Source organism: Diuraphis noxia, unplaced genomic scaffold, assembly GCF_037042655.1.
Source record: "Diuraphis noxia isolate RWA-SAM2 unplaced genomic scaffold, SU_Dnox_SAM2 contig0003, whole genome shotgun sequence".
Lineage (NCBI taxonomy): Eukaryota > Metazoa > Arthropoda > Insecta > Hemiptera > Aphididae > Diuraphis > Diuraphis noxia.
Genome location: NW_028301713.1, coordinates 62,197,891 through 62,211,641, shown reverse-complemented (window position 1 = coordinate 62,211,641; position 13,751 = coordinate 62,197,891). Strand labels below are relative to the sequence as shown.

Below are 13,751 nucleotides of genomic sequence, written 5' to 3'. Positions count from 1 at the left end.
TAATATTCAAAGATTTTGTCATCATTGCATCGCGAAATATACACGCTTAACATAGGTACACATATTATTGTTATTCGCATTTTATTTATTGAAATCATTGTTTTATATTATCGTGAAAATATATTTCCTTTCATGCATAATAATATGTTGTATGAAAATATTTATTTTTTTGCTATTCATGTAACGGATATGTGCTATATGTTCGCTTTTGTACACGTGTGAAATGTAAAAATTTCATATAATATGAAAAACATACATTTCTTTACATCATGTAGATCTGAAATGAAGTACACGTATGCTACATTAATTCCTGGATTAGGTCCATCCAATTTTCAATAAAACAATTTTTTCGAAAATTTGGAATATTCTAATGATTTCAACAAAAATGAATACATTATTTATGATATTCTTAATAATTTATCATTGCTGAGTACATTATCAAAGGTAATCAGACATTGACCGCACATCCAGGGCTGTAATGGGCCCCAGAAACTAACCGAGCACAGTAATTTTACTGATCTTTTTAATTTACAAGATATTTTCGCGATCGGTCCATGGACCATATTAAACTTGCAGCTCATCGCGCATAATTTGCCCAATAATCTGACCAGCGTACATTTAAGATAAATATGATAATTATTAAAGACAATATTATAATTATGTTATATTATCTTTATAGTTATACTGACATACTCTATACCTAAATATATTAATAATATTATGTATATGATTATGTTTCTTTGATTTATGCCAATGAGTAATAACCATTACACACTTTTTGGCAATTTGTACGATTGTACGATTTTTACTAACGTAAAACGTAGTACATACCTATTTATATAATTTTATTATAATATTAAAATATTATACACTTCTTAAATTGTAATCAGAAAATAATGTTTTTTCAGAAGGGTTCCCGTATTATTCACGACCAGGGATCGTACTGGATGATCCGGAATTCAAACCCCACATCGGAGGCCAAAGACGTCCTATCCAAGTTCAGGTGCCCAGTAAAGGTGACGTGTTCGACATAATGGTGTCCGCCATTCAAGGACCTGGTGATAAACCAGCACTACTCAATCGTAAGCGCACATTCATATATAATAATTATTATTAAAATGAAACTATATACAACCAGACAACCCAATTGCCAAAGCTGTGATTTTAATGTGCTTTCTTTTTGCGGATTGTATAATAATCAATCAGTAAACATTTAATGAATAATTAATAGTGAGGTAAAGGTTCCTTAAACATGGATCAGTATACTATGATTGGTGCATTATATTTCAATGAACCATTAAATTACCCATTTTTTATGCAACCCGACATAAAAATTACAAAAATCATGCAAAATGTAGAGTTTGTGCATGAACTATAATATTATGATGTTAAAAATTCAATTCAAGAATTCAATCACTCTTCTACTAAGTATCAAATAACACGAATGACGGTGCATCGTTATTCGATATCAAGTTTTATAGTAAGGGGTACTTCATGACGACTGATGTCATTGTGTACCAGATTAAAAAAATTAAGATTCTAAAATATTGGAAATAGTCTGCACTGTTTTCGATCAAAGCGAATCCACTACATTAACACTTATAGTCCCGTGGCTGTATGTTGGGGTTTATTTGATTTTCAGCTTTTTTTACAATTTATTTAACAGCTTAGTTGTCTCTTTTTTTAGCCGACGAAATATCACCGTCGGGCGTCGGAAAAGGAGAAGTGTCCGTGATAACGTCAGCGGAACCAAACCAGCAGTTCGTGTCCATTGACGGTAAACGGACGTACATCAACTTGTTCGGCTCAGCGGAACCAACAGCGGTGGCGCCTCAGTCCATAAAGCCGACCAGCGCTGCTTCCGGGTGAGTGTAATTTCTATATTCGATATAGTCATAAGTTTATACATCATAATATATTATTTGTTGTAACTATATTCACACCAGCATTAAATCTATTACACCGCCATAAAACACACTGCCGCTGCAGAGTACCTACCATTCTGTTATCCATATTTACATATTTATTATTTATTGTTTTATTGACTGTATTATCGAATTTATTTGGAAAGTTAATTGAAGAAGTCTGATTGGAAACAAATTTGTTTCATGGTAAATGGGTTTTATTTTTTATTTTGTCTATAATAGTAATATATATATATATTTATATTAGATAATAATATATTGGTTTAACCTAATATCATTTTTGAATTAAATTAACATTTTTATAAAAATTTTTACTATAAAAATATATTGGACCAAAGATTAGATTAAAGACCTAAATATTATTTCTATTTTCAAATTTAATTTGCTAGAAAATAATTATAACAAAACATTTTTAAACTTTTCCAATTGTATTAATTTAAATTTTGTAGGGCATAAAATTCCTAGCCCTAATGGTCTGGTTGTTATATAAATAATATAATTCTGTATACGTACACCGGCCTCACTGATAAACAGGCTATAACATTTTGTTCTAAATTAATCACGCAGAGTTTATAACGGAATGTGAAATATCGACTAATTAGTAAATTAATAATTACTGTATGAATATCATATTATATTTGTATCATATACAGTTGTTATTATGTATACGGACTGCACTAAATTAATAGACACTGTACAGGTATAGACGTATAATAGCGCATATGTACGAATGTGATGGTTGTTTTTAATTTATTTCCTGGTATAATGATTGTTGGGATACTTTCTCTCGAGACGGTCTGAAAATAATCTCAGAGGTCCTTAAAAAGTATTCCGACCCAAACTTGTAGTCGACCGTACCAAATATCTCATCGCACTGCCACGATAAAATATCATAATAACATATTATTATTACTATTATAATCAAGTATTATTAACGATTATATTATGTCGAATAAATAATAAAATATAGACACTTTATAATTGCGTAGATATATAATTACTGTTCATAGACGTAAATAGGGCAGAACAGGGGACTCGGTCGTCAGGCGCCTCCTAAGCGGTTCACTCAATTTAGTCTATATAATTATGCTTTTTAATAGACTCTTATTATTTAATGAATTTAAATTGCCACTAAAAAACAATATACGCTGCAATGTATTAATATTTAATATTCAATATATTTTTATAGTATATATAGGCATGCATGTATATTGCATATATTATATTTGGTACAATTTTGAATATCTTTCATTCGTCTCTCATACTGCTGCTATACGTACGTCACCCGTCACCGTCATATAATAACTTTATCAAAAAAAAAAAAAAAAATTAATTAATTAACTAATATAATTTAATGGCCATAGGTAAGCACTAAGCATTTAAAAAAAAAAATGTGTTGTCACGGGACTTCTGGTAGAACATTGAAATTTTCCTGTGGTAAAAATATGCATGGACGGCATAATTAAAAAAAAAAAAAAAAAATATTAAGATTTTTAAACAATATTATTCGTTTTTTGAAGGCGCATATCTGGTGTTTCACGAGTGTGGCTGCAACGGTTAGTTTATTGTCACGTTATCGGTTTCAGATCGTATTCGGTCAGCCAAGTGCTGCAGCCGCACGGCGCATCCAGTCAGCCGGGACCGCCGCCGCCGAGTGGAGGCAAACCATCAGCGCCGGCCTGGAAACGGCCCACGCACCCGCCAGTGAGAATCGACACTTGCATTGTGGGTGACGACACGACGTGCGATGCGGCCCAGCACGAAAGGTGCCGAACCGAGCTCGGCGTGTCCTCGTGTCTCTGCAGGCCGGGGTACAGCAGACGAAAGCACCGAGACCCGTGTCACAGTGAGTCTTATTATTTATCTTTATTAATGTTTGCTTTTACTCTATTAAATTTTTATCTGAATATATTAAAGTTCCCATATTTATTTTACACAAATCATTGACGTAACGTACAGTGTATACCGTGTAACGTTATGATATCGCCGCGGCGCCTCTGCTACAGCGAAACGAATTCGGACTAGAATAATTGGTCGTACAATGACGCTCTATGAAATGTGTCCGAGATATTGGAACAACTGTATTTTGATAAGTGCCTAAAATCAGTAAAAACGTATATATTTATGCATATTATATAAACACGAGCGTGCGCGTGTGTGTGTGTATTGTGCACAATAAAACCACGCAGAAAGAAAAATTGAACATTAAAAAAGTTGTTTCGTTTATAACAATTACCCATGCGAATAAAACGAATTAGAGTAGAGTTACCATATGCGTATCATTTAAACGAAATTGTCCCCTTTTCAAGTATGCATTCAGTTATCCTGGTACACTTAGCGAACGGGACGCTTTTTGTCCTGTTTTTAAGATTGTCCAATGCTCAAATCGTCCCATCTCCATAAAGTAAAGCTTATATGTACAAAACTATATATTTTTTTATGGTTTTATAATACTGTCAGTAATTGACATGAGACATGTACTCGTAATATAGCACAATGAGTAATAATAGATGAATCCGTACGACCGTCACCATTTCTATCAAGTACAGCATACCTCGTCTAACAGCTGCACTCGGGCTCTAATTTCTAAGATATATTCAAAATATTATTATATAAATATAGGGTTAGTGTGAATAGTGTGATAAAAAACTCGTATATACTAGTTTTAATATTTTTGTTAGTTATTAATTGCATTTGTGTGTGCTTTTATGATTATATTTTTATTCAACGGTTTTTTTTTCAGGGATCGTATCCATCGTTTTTTCATTACGTGTTGATCGGTTGTACGACAACAAGATCACGTGGACGGAAAAATACAAGGATTCCGAGAGCCAAGAATATCAACAACTTGAACACGAATCAGTTAGAGCGGTAAGAGTGCAACACTGTGACTTTTAATTTTTAAATATTATTACTTCTTTGTGAAATGATTACCCGGTGTCAACAAATATCAAATAGATCGGTATATATATTAGTATACTTCTTATGGTCGTTCGATTTAATAATTTATTTCCTTTCAAATTATTTTTGTTATATAGCTCTATACTCGCACCCTATGTAGAGCTATAACTGCGATATATAATTGTAACGAAAGTAGTTTTCTATAATAGACAATAACGTTTTGGCTATTTCGAATTTATGATCCATTCACGGATTAGCAGCAGCATGCATGTCTTTGGTATAGATTTAAAATTAAAATAAATAAATAACTATCACTATTAATCTCAATAAGTTATTGTCAATGCTTCGAAGCGAACAGAGAATAGAAATTGGTATATGCCTTGCAGTTTTTTCTCATATATACTTCTCCACACTAATAAATAAAATGGATGAATAATAATTATACCCTTCAGTGGATTAGTGAGGGAGGAGGTTGTTATACTATATATTAACTCTCCATCTTATACAACTGTGTTCATTTATAATTACTCAGTGAAAAGTACATTAATGTATGACAGCAAAACCATTATTAAACATAAGTTAATTTTCAAAATATAAATTAGAATCTATATTTATTGATAAATTATATATAGGACATTAATCTGTACCTAACGTTTTTCTCGCAGATCGATTCGGCGTTTTCGATGACACCGTTTTCGGACACGTTCGTCGGCGTCAAGATCAACAACGTGTACATGTCCAAGACGACGCCGGGCATGCCGGTCATGGTTAACGCCACAGTGCAGCTGACGGAGAACGCGGAACACTTGCGATCATCCGTCAAACAGGACGTGCAAAAACAGTTGACGGGGGCGCTGCAGAGGCGCAACAACAACGTGGGCACCAGCGGCCTGTGGGTGGATTCACCGGCAGGAGCTATCTCGCAACTTCACGGTACAGCGCCGCCATCACTTACTATATTATTTACACATAATAATCACTTGAGCTTACATCGCGTACTATAGGCATCGAATCGTATAATTTTGTAGCGGAGAGTTATGGACAAAGTGGGAATTAACACTTTTATTAGTCGATGTTAAAAAAAGTTACAAGCCCGCTACGCAGTGTATTCAAAGATATATTTTTTTTCATGAGCATTTAAAATGAAACTGATATTTATAAAATCAAATTTATATGGTTGTTAAAAAGTATTGATTAATAGTCTTAAAAATTAATACACTTGTACATTCCAGCCATGATTATCGTATTTTTTCATTCCATTAGTATAATCCACCGTGCTTATTATAATATTATAAAAATAATCTGAAAATTTACGTCACAAATATTATGATATAAGTAAAACAAATCATGATTATCTAAAAAGAATTATATTTCAAAGTATCGGAATTGTACCAAATATGTATGTGTTTGTTACAAAAATGTTTATTTTAAAACTGTATTATTTTCCATATCTTTGGACTTGGATCCGAACTACACTTGTTATATGTGTATTAAATATTATTATAGTATAGTGTTTCATAATATTATTATATAAAAAAACTTCACTCGTGTACCTACTGTATTATAATGGTTTATACGTGTATATGTGTATAGATCTCGACGAGTGCAACAGTCCGGAACTGAATGACTGTCATTCATTGGGCAAGTGTACGAACGTGTTCGGCACGTTCCAGTGCGCGTGCCCCGATGGCTACAGGGACCCGTGGATCGGAAACGCTCAGCGTAGTGGCCGGACATGCGAGACGTGCGACCCGGGCCAGTGCAATCTCCGGGGAGAATGCTTTTTCCAGGCCGGACAGCCAGTGTGCAAGTAAGTACCATTATCATAAGTAACATAATAGGCAGAGGTTAAAGTGGGAAAAAATTCCAGAGGGGACTAATGTTTCCAAAAAGTTTTAAGCGTTCCATATATAATTTTATGTATAATGTCTAATGTATAAAATCCTAATTTGTTAAAGGTGGACGCTTTTTAACCGCCGTCAGAGGTAAGGGGACTGAGTCCTCCTGCGTCCCCCCACTTTAACCCCTGATAATAGGCCTTCTTCATAAAGAATTTCGGATTTTCCGTTTTCTGCAACAGACGTGTTTTTTTTTTTATTGATCATAAGAACTTTAGCTACTGGCAATTAGTTTTAATTGATATTTTAATTTAAATATATCTTACATCACACTTAGTGCCTATATTATACTAGTATATAAATATTATGATCACCGCCTGTACAACAATATAATATGATGGGAAGATACTATATATATTGTACTTGCATGCATTGTATACATTATATTCGCGTGAAGCGGCGTCATATATATACCAATATACCAAGTGATTATTTTATCATTGAAAATTCATTGTTTAAAAAAGTATAACTGTGTCGTAACATTTTGTTTTTTAACAACTATAGACACTATATTTTTCCAAAAATATTTATATCTTTTGAAATAATGAGTGTCCAATTATAAAATAATTACCCGGTAAAATAAGTAATACGCACCACTTTTAAATCGGAACTATCGTTTTACGCAGTCTTAGTTCATATAATAGGTACCTAACGATGAGGTGCAGACCGCAAGTTATCTGTGGTATAGGACACGAAAAAAATTTGTAGGTCAGTATGCATTATGGTCAACGTTATAATCGCGTCGATGGATGTATCTATAATATAAACATAATATGTACCTACATATATTATATGTTTCCCTTTCTGTTCACATGCAAACCACACGCCAACATCAATTAAATAGACGCCCACGAAAACTCATAGATATAATATCTTTACGACAATCCGGTCAGTTTCGCAGACACAATGTGTGTGTGAGTGAGGTTAACGGTACATCGGATGTATTACGATTCCGTATTAAATTATTAAAAAATTTCAAAAAATTATTCGAATGGATGTACCTATATGTTGTTTGGCTAATTAATATATTTTGCACCACTATTCACTACATACTAATATTGAGCAATATACTATATACCTATATATTATTTATTGGATGCAGGAAATGTGCTGTTCCAGTAAGTACCTATTGTTTCCACTGACCTCTGTGTCAATTCTTAGATCTACTTGTTCATAACTTTTCATTGATTATACCATTTGATCAATAATAATATCGATGAAAATCCACGAAAAAAAACACTCGTGTCGAACACGATTAAATTCCAATCGGAAATAAAATGCACAACAGGCGCAGTTCTGTATCCAGTATATTGACTGATGCTGGTCGCTACTAGCAGTCAGACAGTCAGTATAATATTGCCTATGTATTGGTGTATGTCTGGAGTTCTGGACTCTGGAGTAATAACACTTAACCAGTACTAGAATCATTGGAACGAAATTCGATAAAAAAAAAATGCTGAAATTCCTGCTGTTTTTCCCCTGTATCTGATTTAATAATAATAATAAATATAAAGGAAGTCTAAAATAGGTTCAGAATTTCATTTATAAAATACCACCCTATCTTTCTAGATGGATTGATAGAATAACATAAAAATATAACAAATAATTGTATTGTTATAGGTTTTTTTTTTTACTGCTTATTGTATACTACACCACTCAATTACGCCACGCAATAAATTGTATATTATGCAGAAGTAGTTTTGTTATTTTATTTTATTACATTTATATATTACATAATATAGACAGTACTATTTATACTATTTCGACGTTTCCTTATTGTAAATAAATACTCCCATCTATGTGAATGTAAATGCATATTATACACGAATCTCGGTAACTCAATATATTCAAGGGAAAAACAATTTGAGTCATTAAAAATTTCAAGGTATTACAAATCAAAATATTATGACGTTAAAAAGAGATTTTTTTGAATTTGACACATTGAAATTCTTGTTACTGTAAACTTGCGCAATGTAATTCTCTATGATCACGTGTTTCATTTATAGGTACCTAACTATATATTGTATTGTAATATAATAAATTTATAGTTTATATAATATAGTTGTATCGTAAACTATAACTATAACTAGAAGAAAAAAAAATAGGCTAAAGTAACATAAAACGGATTCACAGTTATGTCGCATATCGTATCGTGTGAGGAATTGCTAACTTTGATTACACTATAGTGGTTTAAAAGTTGAGATGTTACCAATTCGTATGTACCTACTCGGTTTCAACTTTGTTATTACGTCATACCAAAAAAAAAAAATAATGCCCAATCACGTACCTATTGTAATTGGATTGACACATTAAGACACCCGACGTAGCTGCAGTTAATCCCCGGCATGGCACTACGATAAATACGTTGCACCGCTAACCAAAATAATGTTTAGAATAACCTCTAATGTTGTTCTTCCGTCGCAGGTGTTCAGGATCGTTTTACGGGTCGCAGTGTGAGATCGACGGCGAAGTGCTGAGCGTGGCCGTTGGATCGTCCGTGGCCGCCATATCCATCATCGTGCTGACGTTGGTGTGCCTGTGCGCGTGGAGTCGCCGCTGGAACAAGGAGCAGAAAGTCGGCTCGCCCGTGTTCGGGTACATGCCGACCGGCGGCAGCACTGTGAAAACGCCTGTGATCGGCGGCCCACCGTACCAGGTGTCCATCGAGGATCGCATGAGGTGGGCACAGATCGCCGACGCCATGGCGCATGCCAACCATTACGCCGTGAGTATAAATACCTATATCTAACCCCACACTATCTGTTGGCAATTGCCAATGTTGGTGATCATACATCATAATATTATTATTGTTTTACCAGCTGCTTACGACGAATGATTGTGTTGTAAAGTCAATCGTTTGTTTTTGAAAAATTGTTCAGTTTTTTCATCATATTTACATAACATTATGTAAATTATAATGCGATTTAGTTCACGAGTAAATTTAAAAACAAAAAAAATGTAAAAGTCTTAATTCACAATCCATTTGCATCCTAAGTCTAATACTAACCCTTACTACATTGCAGTAATATAATCGTTTAATGATTAGACGCCGGAATTAATGATTGTGATCAAATTTACTCACACTAGTCACACTTGTCTGCAGATTTAATATGCTCGTGGATTGAACAAAATAAAACTATTGTTATTCAATATCCCATAATATCTCTACTATCTATAAATATAGAGCAATTTTTAATGACCTTTAATCTATATAGGTAACATATTTAATAAGGATTGAACACATTTTGTTGCGTACATTGTATTAAAACAAAAATATACAATTGTAATGTATATTTCGTATCATCGGTTACAGAAACCGGATATTATAATTGCAGGCGATTGTTTCGAACGATAAACTGTTGATCGATCGTCTTATGATGCGCATAGAGTGAATCCCAACTACGTTCCTCGTTCTCTTTTTATAATAATATAATTCTCGTGCTCGTAAATAATCCGCTGATTGGTTTCCAGCCCGAACCGGTAAACGGCACCATGCGGTCGAACATGTTCGGGTACGCAGGCGCACCGATGCCGCTGCCCAGACTACGGCCCCCGGGCACGAGCACGATTTCGCACGCATTCCGCACGCCGGAGTCGAGCACCAGCGAAGAAGAGGACCGGACCGACCTGTTGGGTCGCAACTTCCAGACTTCTTCCAGACCAAAAAGCAGATCTTCCCTGGCCGTGAGTATAATACAATATACTTGGCAGTTAGTTATAAATAACTTATAATTAATTAAGAGCCTTATAATTTATATTAATATTACGATATACGAATCGACAAGACGTGTAAGTTTAATACAATAATGATATCATTCGTGATCATCTGCTGCAGCCACGGAGTATATTTTTAATCAGTTGAGAGGATTAGGGGAGGATGAGTGTTCTAACAGTAAACAGCTGGGGGAAAGATTTTGGGTATTATAAAATACCCAGCTTAAATTATGTTCCGTTACAGTATTAAAAAAAAAAAAGTTATTTATAATCATTCGATTATCTACCAAAAAGGTGGAGGTGAACGAAACATAGGTCATGCTATCGCTTGCTGTTTTTAGACAAGGTCGCCGAACCATGAGCAGAAACTTGAAGCGTCATGGTTAATTTTTTAATTATTCACGATTTTGACATGTTCAGGAAGCAATAATAATAGTATTAAAATGAATGAATTCGTCACAAAACAATTATTGTAAGGAAACCAAATTTTGTTTATTTACCATCTTAACAAAAACAACAAGTAAATATAAAGTAGTAGTTATAAATTCTTATTCTTCAAAAAATGGAAATACAATTTCAGACATTACTTATAATTTCATTATTTAGATAATTTTGTCAGGCTTTGATAACAATAATGAATTAATACATGTACGTTTCCCTAATAGTTATGAAATGTTTTAAAATACATTAATTTATTAGGAAACCCATTTGAAATAATTTTCCGTTTCCAAAGTAAATCAAAAATTAACTAAATTATACTTAATATTATATAATTTTTTCGATCGTGGTCTTCATTTTAAACTCTAAAAGTATTAAAAATCTTTATTATTGTATACTACATAATCCTTTCGGCTCTTGCGTTCTATAGTTTTACGCAGAGTATTGTTACTTTTCTATAAAACGTTTATGCAGCTAATAAAGTTACGAGATAGAATAAACTCTTAACCTGACGAAATCGCATTTAATATCTTTACTCAATCGTATTTTTATCCGTTAAAGATCAATAAACTCATTAATTAAATTAACGTTTGCAGATGTGGCTTCGTTAGTTAAAAAATGTAAAAAAAAGTGTCGATGTACACAAGAAAATCAACTCGTCATCGGTAGAATGACATCGGATACAGTTTCTACGCTAAAATTAAATAATGCAAAATAGTATATTCACGCTTCTTGACCGATTTTTTTCTTAAATATCTAAATAACTTGACGGCCATTGCGATCTACCTGTTATTTGTTAGATCGATGATAGAACGCTGTTATTATTTTTATTGCATAACTGTACGCATAAAACGGTATAATCGTATATATCTACACATACATAATTATTTATATATTTTAAATTATATAACATATGAATACTATATCGTCTATATCATATACGTTTTAAATAATATGGCAACAGCCAACAACTATGTAAACTTATAGGTTCCACGCAAACGAATCTCCTTCAAAACCTTCACATCATAAATAATATAAATATAATTTATAATATGATAGGTATTACATCTGTACCTGCAGATACTTGGCAAGTTATACTTCCAAGTTCCAATTTATTTTCCCTCCATAATATAATATGAGTAGGTATATTGAATCATACATATTGTGGGATACACAGACACGGTTATTTTACAATCTGCAGAAATCTTTTTTCACCAGGATTAACTTTTATCCTAAGTATTATTTATGTGACGGTTGTCTTGGATCCTTTCTCGTAGTATTATTATACTCGTTATTTATTTTTTATTTTTTGTCTGTCTACTCACAGAATCAGAGCGGAATTTACTACGACGTGGATTACGAACAACAGCAGGGCGAAATGACGTTCTCACCCGGTTGCATTCCACTGAGCACGTACACCATTGGCAGCCGCTCAAACTACTACAGATGATGACAATGAAGATTTTGCAGACGACGATGCCGATGACGAAAATCTCGTGATGCATTAAACTTGACGATCATCGCTCGTGTACTATATTTATTATTATTATTATCATCGTTTAAACTTTAAGCGACACAGACTGAGGACATAAAACGCGTATACGCGTCACCCAATAAAATAATAATAATGTATATCTACATTGTTGTTGTTGTATACCCTACATATAAATAATATATAATATGCCATTAATGAAAAAAACCAAATGTGTAATAATAATTATGACAGTTATAATTATTATATTATGTTGAATATTTATTTTCACGAACTAGTATACAAATAAGCGTCTGAGCTGTAGGTATATTATAATTTATAATAAAATAGTTATGTTTTTGTAATAAATACAATTATACAATACCTATATAATATTAATTAATTATAAATTATAATGTAACACTATTTGGACTTGTCGCACTTTGCGCTTTTGGCGTGACGTCACTGACCAGTTGACTTGGTGATGTCACCCCGAGAGCGGCCAAAGACATTATGTATTTATGTTTACCTATCAATCAATATCAACGACCGTTACACGATAAAATAATATGTAATATTTGTCGGTGCATAAAAATTATATGTAACGTAGATTGGTAAATATTTTTAATAATATTTCTGTATATAATATTATTGTATGTATATAAAATAATAAATGTGGACAAGTATCGGAAATATCTATATAATATATGCGTATATAATATATTATATAATAGACCTAGCCGCCTAAGTATTGGTTACATACTTAATACAATATAGGTAATATTTGAGCTTAATTGCGTAATTGTTCGCATCAACTTGATATTATACCTATTATAGTATCGTCCGTCTTAATATAAATATCAACGATTTAACGTTTATCAATAGACTATAGTGCCATATAAACGTCTGCGCACATTCAAAAAAACAACTTTATATGATATTTTGTTATAAGTATACAAGCTCCCTAACCTATATGTAAACGATTTATGATTATTTTACTTACTGGAAAGGTCGGATTTTGGATTTTCTTCTCTTATTTTTATTTTTTTTTTCACCACACTGCAGGCCAGAACATAATGTAATACTTATATAAGACCGTAATCGAAGGCTAAGAACATAAAAATTTTCTATATTTTTATAGGTACGTGTGTACACTTTATTATTTATTATAATTTTATAATTATTATTATCATTGTTTAATTCTTAAGTCTCAACTTGAATCATATATATGTTGTATTATTACCTTATAATTTTATAGCTAATTACATTTATTTATATAATGGAAGATTATAATATTACTATTATACATTGTATGCGTGTTATAAAAATATATAATTGTATATTTTAGTTAGTTTAAAAAACACGTTTTATTCATAAATAAATGCAAATGATAAAATATTTATT

The 13,751-nt window shown here is 32.5% G+C and overlaps 1 protein-coding gene across 2 annotated transcripts in view; it reads left to right on the top strand.

The window, feature by feature from the left end:
* Positions 1-13,051, top strand: part of LOC107163589 (calcium-binding EGF-like domain-containing protein pawn) — a 37,610-nt gene extending 24,559 nt beyond the window's left edge. For both annotated transcript variants that reach the window (XM_089222711.1, XM_089222710.1), the window contains exons 3-11: positions 909-1,082; positions 1,688-1,865; positions 3,512-3,771; positions 4,669-4,796; positions 5,492-5,759; positions 6,420-6,636; positions 9,149-9,449; positions 10,196-10,408; positions 12,204-13,051. In XM_089222711.1, the coding sequence (XP_089078837.1) occupies positions 909-1,082; positions 1,688-1,865; positions 3,512-3,771; positions 4,669-4,796; positions 5,492-5,759; positions 6,420-6,636; positions 9,149-9,449; positions 10,196-10,408; positions 12,204-12,326 (1,862 nt within the window). In that variant the 3' untranslated portion in view covers positions 12,327-13,051. The remainder of the gene's footprint in view (positions 1-908; positions 1,083-1,687; positions 1,866-3,511; positions 3,772-4,668; positions 4,797-5,491; positions 5,760-6,419; positions 6,637-9,148; positions 9,450-10,195; positions 10,409-12,203) is intronic.
* The last annotated feature ends 700 nt before the right edge of the window (positions 13,052-13,751 follow it).